The sequence below is a fragment of the Rhagoletis pomonella genome, unplaced genomic scaffold (genome assembly GCF_013731165.1).
Source record: "Rhagoletis pomonella isolate Grant_MI unplaced genomic scaffold, Rhpom_1.0 Rhpom_scaffold_00007, whole genome shotgun sequence".
In the NCBI taxonomy this organism is placed as follows: domain Eukaryota; kingdom Metazoa; phylum Arthropoda; class Insecta; order Diptera; family Tephritidae; genus Rhagoletis; species Rhagoletis pomonella.
In genome coordinates, this window is record NW_023458561.1 from 52338661 (window position 1) to 52342869 (window position 4209).

At 36.0% G+C, this 4209-nt stretch overlaps 1 protein-coding gene across 1 annotated transcript in view; it reads right to left on the reverse strand.

Moving 5' to 3' along the window:
• Positions 1 to 4209, reverse strand: part of LOC118743052 (troponin C) — a 15495-nt gene extending 11286 nt beyond the window's left edge. The window contains exons 1-2 of the mRNA XM_036475529.1: positions 3766 to 4209; positions 606 to 633 (exon numbers count right to left, since the gene is read on the reverse strand). Coding sequence (XP_036331422.1) covers positions 606 to 633; positions 3766 to 3768 — 31 coding nt within the window. The 5' untranslated portion in view covers positions 3769 to 4209. The remainder of the gene's footprint in view (positions 1 to 605; positions 634 to 3765) is intronic.

The window sequence follows — 4209 nt, forward strand, 5'->3', positions numbered from 1 at the left end:
TTTTTTTTTTTTTGTAACTTGATTGTGACTCAGGTGTTTAGTATTTGGAATGGCATTAGTTGATTTGCTATAGAAACATATGTATAAATACATATGTATATATGCAGCACACTACTCTAAAAGTTTTGGACAGCTCTTGTAGCACAGTTTGTAAAATATGCCTTTCTATGGATAATATTTTTTGTGCAGCCACTGCTGCAAGAACGTCATATTCCAAAACAAAAAATTTTAATTAAGTGCTCACACACAGCCCTCCCACTTATTTTATGTTGTTTAAATTTTTGACCACTTTGCTCATTGGCACTATATTTGTCTTCTACAACAAGAAAACAAACAGTCTTTGATCAAAGCAAGGCGTTTAGTAGGTAAGGTTTGAGGACACCGTAGGAATAGCAGTGAAGGAAAAATTACTGAAGCCATAGTATCTGGTTTCGATACGAGCATTTGTTTTTTGATACCTACTCAGTACTTGATTCAAAAGCATCGATCCCAAAATTACTTGGTATCGAACGAAAAGTATCGAGTATGTGCTTGTATTTACTCGTATTGTTTCTTCCCTAGATTTAGTCTTTTCATGCTAATTTTTATTCGAGGGAATTACTTACATTCGATTTGGTCTTTGGAGAGTTCATCCTGAAATAAAAGGAAAAAAATTGATATTAATACATGAAGGTACGTTCACTAAAAAAAATATGCATGCATATATATGTAATGCCGAGTCTCCACTAGGCATTGAAATGACGAAAAATTAGAAACATTTAATCATTTTTTAATGCCCAACTTTGTTATTAAAAATTTTGCCATTTAATGCCTAGTGGAGATCCAACATAAGTATATATTTATCAATAGAATAAGTCAACATATCAGTGGATTTTTTTTATATGTAAACACACCATAAATACTCATATATTTATTACATTAATCTCTTAGTGTTTGAATTAATTGAATTTCAAATTTCAAGCCAGAAATTATTAAAAACTACTATCACTAAATTAAAACTAAATAGCCACGTAGTGATGGGCAAAAGATATGCTTCAAGCGTTCTTGGCGTGTATTTAACCCGAGCAGCCAGCATCGTTTCAGATCACACCATTTTCATCGCCTGGATGAAATCCAGCGCCATCTCCCAACCACACCCCACAGAAATATCTGGTATCTAATATCTATGACGATGCTCAAAAAATCGCAGCATACCAAGACACCTCAAGGCGATGAGCGCAACCACTGAGCGATGCCGGGAGAAAATGAAAAGAGAAGCAGAAGAATCTGAGTGTGAATCCTTTAAGATGTTGGCGGATAGGAATACGGCTCGATAAGTGGTAGGATGGATGCCCCCGAATCTGGGCTTTATAAGACTAAAATATCAGAACCGTAACTTGTTATTAAGTTTTTATAATTAAGTTTTGAAAGAAACCAATGCGCATGTTTGCCTGCAGCCGGATTGAAACCTTGAGTCAAACGGCTAGGCTGGTAAAAGTTCTGAAGAAGGACCAAACCACAAAGCTGCGGTCACTCAAGAAGCTTGATGACACTTTAACGGAGATTAGGGTTGAGACACTCACTGTTCTTCTAGAGACTCACTTTCCTAGGAAACAGATGATGGTTACGCCTTCCTCTCCCACGACTGGAGAGGGAGGGTATGCGAGAACCACAGTGTCAAGGTACAACTGGTTTCTCGCCAGAACTGTGGCTAATGAAGATGCTCTAAGATATGCCATTGAGTCTTTCGGATGTCTCAAATCATCCAGTCCGGATGGCAACCTACCTAATGTTCTTAAAGAATGTGTTGAGGTTTAGTTGGCGACCTTAAAAAAGTTTTTTACAGCATCGCTTGCACTTGCCTACATAGACTGGCAAGGATGACTATATAAATACAGTTTCTTTGTTTCTGACGTTGTATATGTTAATATTACTTAGCATTACAAACAGGATTCAATAAGCATTTTGAGTCGTTAAAAGACCTTTAGACCCTTCTGGATGTTTTTCTTTGAGTAGTGAGAGCAGAAGCCACTCCATACAAAGAAGAAAGGAGAGAGGAATGACTTTCAGAGAAGCCTTTTGGAAGAGATTTAACTCTTGAAATTATCTACTACGTAGCACCTGTTCAATAACTTGCACTTTTTTGGCATTTGCCTGAAGTTACAAAATTAGATTTTAACCAAATAAACTAAACAGAAAGAAGGTAAACTCACCAGATATTGTTCAATGTTTGATTATCGATATTCGACTACTAATGACAGAAAGCTTAAGTTTTTTTTTTTCAAAGGCAAAATTTTCTAAAAATTAGATGGTTGTCTGCATTGACCTGCATTAAAAAAAAAAAAAAAACAGGGAAATTTAGGTGTGGACCAGGACACCAGGACAATTTGTTTAAATCAGGACAAATCCTCGAAAACGAGGATATCTGACAGCCCTACTATATTAGCGACAGAAGCTACAGGCCTATCAGCAAAACATCCTTCATGCTAAAATGCCTGGAAATATTGGTATATGTACGCTCTAAATAATGCATGTAAAACTACTACTGAGAAGTATTTATTTCTCAACCAGAACCTTTGTAAATATACGCAAAAGATGTTCAAGAATTGATTTTGAACATGAGATGTTTAAAAAATACACCGGAAATGTTTAAAATTGTAATAAGTTTTAAAGTAAAAATACATGTTTACTAATAATAAACATTAAGTGCTCATATTTACTCTATTTTAAACACTTTGTGTGTAATCTTTCTCTACGTGACAAATTTTGTAATTAAAAGTAAACACACAGTGTTTAATTTTGCACACATTAGGAGAGTAAACTGTTTAGCTATGCATTAATCTAAACAAAAACTTCTTCGAGCAAATTTTAAACATTTTATGTGTAAACTGTGGAATTGTGAACAATAAATTTTTAGAACTCAACAAACAAATTTGAAATTTGTTCTACGCCACACATATGATAAGTAAAATTAAACAAGCAGTGTTTAAATTAATTAACACGGTGTGTAAATTAGCATTCATTAAGAGAGTAAACTGGTTACCTATCTTAATATGCGCAAATTTAAACAACAATTTTTTAGAGTGTAGTTAAGCGCTCTCATCATACTCGGCGTGGAAATCCTGATTGCCAGAATTAGCAATTCCAGAATTCAACTTGGGCATATTTGTAGACATGGAGGGTGCTTTTGACAATGCCACCTACGATAGCATTTGCAATTCTGCTCAACGGCATGCTAATATTCAAAAGATATGCAAACATGCAAAATATGTGAAAATACGTATGCGAAACATAATAGAACCAAATTAGCTCATTGCCTCATATAATGAGTTTCTATACAGGTCTGGGCTTGCATAAATATCCGAGCTCTTGCAATGAGCTATTGTTAATTTTAACATAAATGGTTTGGCCGAGCTTCTGTTCCAATTTTTTGTCTGCGTCCTGATGCTATTATACAAATGGAGAGACCTACAATTTTGCGCTGCCTGCAAATGGCAAACGTTTTATGAGAAGCCTTTTCATAGCAGAAATTCACTCGGCGGTTTGTCATTGCCTCGCGAGCGCGACCGCTATTCGCAAAACCTTTTTCTAATTTTAGAGATTAGGTACTAGGTAGTGGTAGCATTCAACTCAAATTAGAATTGGCTAAATATTCGAGAAAATTTAAGTCGGTTTTCATATGCTAAAATTTTTTTATAACTTTTAAAAAGTTCCCCAATTTCTCCCACACGCTTCAACTAATTCATAGATTTTTATTATTTTACACTATCCTGTCGGGATACTCACCATGCCGTTGCTTTGTTAAAAACTAGTCACAAAACTTTCCGATACAGCAAAGGATGCTCACTTTTTTTTTATACGTTTAGTAACAATAAGGACGACACCAGATGTTTTTAATAGGTGTGAGGCGACACGTAACGGCACAACGAAGTACACAACAACGACTACGACAGCGACAACACGTTAAGGACAATGCAATAAATTTTGACTGCAAATGCGTTTTCTAATTACGATTGCGCTTGTAGTGTGGCACGGAGCGTGTTCGCGTTGGATGCGCGTACGTTTGGCAATGCGACACGCTGTTCGTTGGGCGTTTGCCACTGGGTGTTACACGCTGGCAGCGCTTTCTTTGGAGCCAACCAAAGCGCCAACAATTCGTAATGGTGTTGTTGTAGAGCAAACGATTATAAAGCAGTAGTTGTAGTTGCTGTTTTAAAAGTACTGGTATGC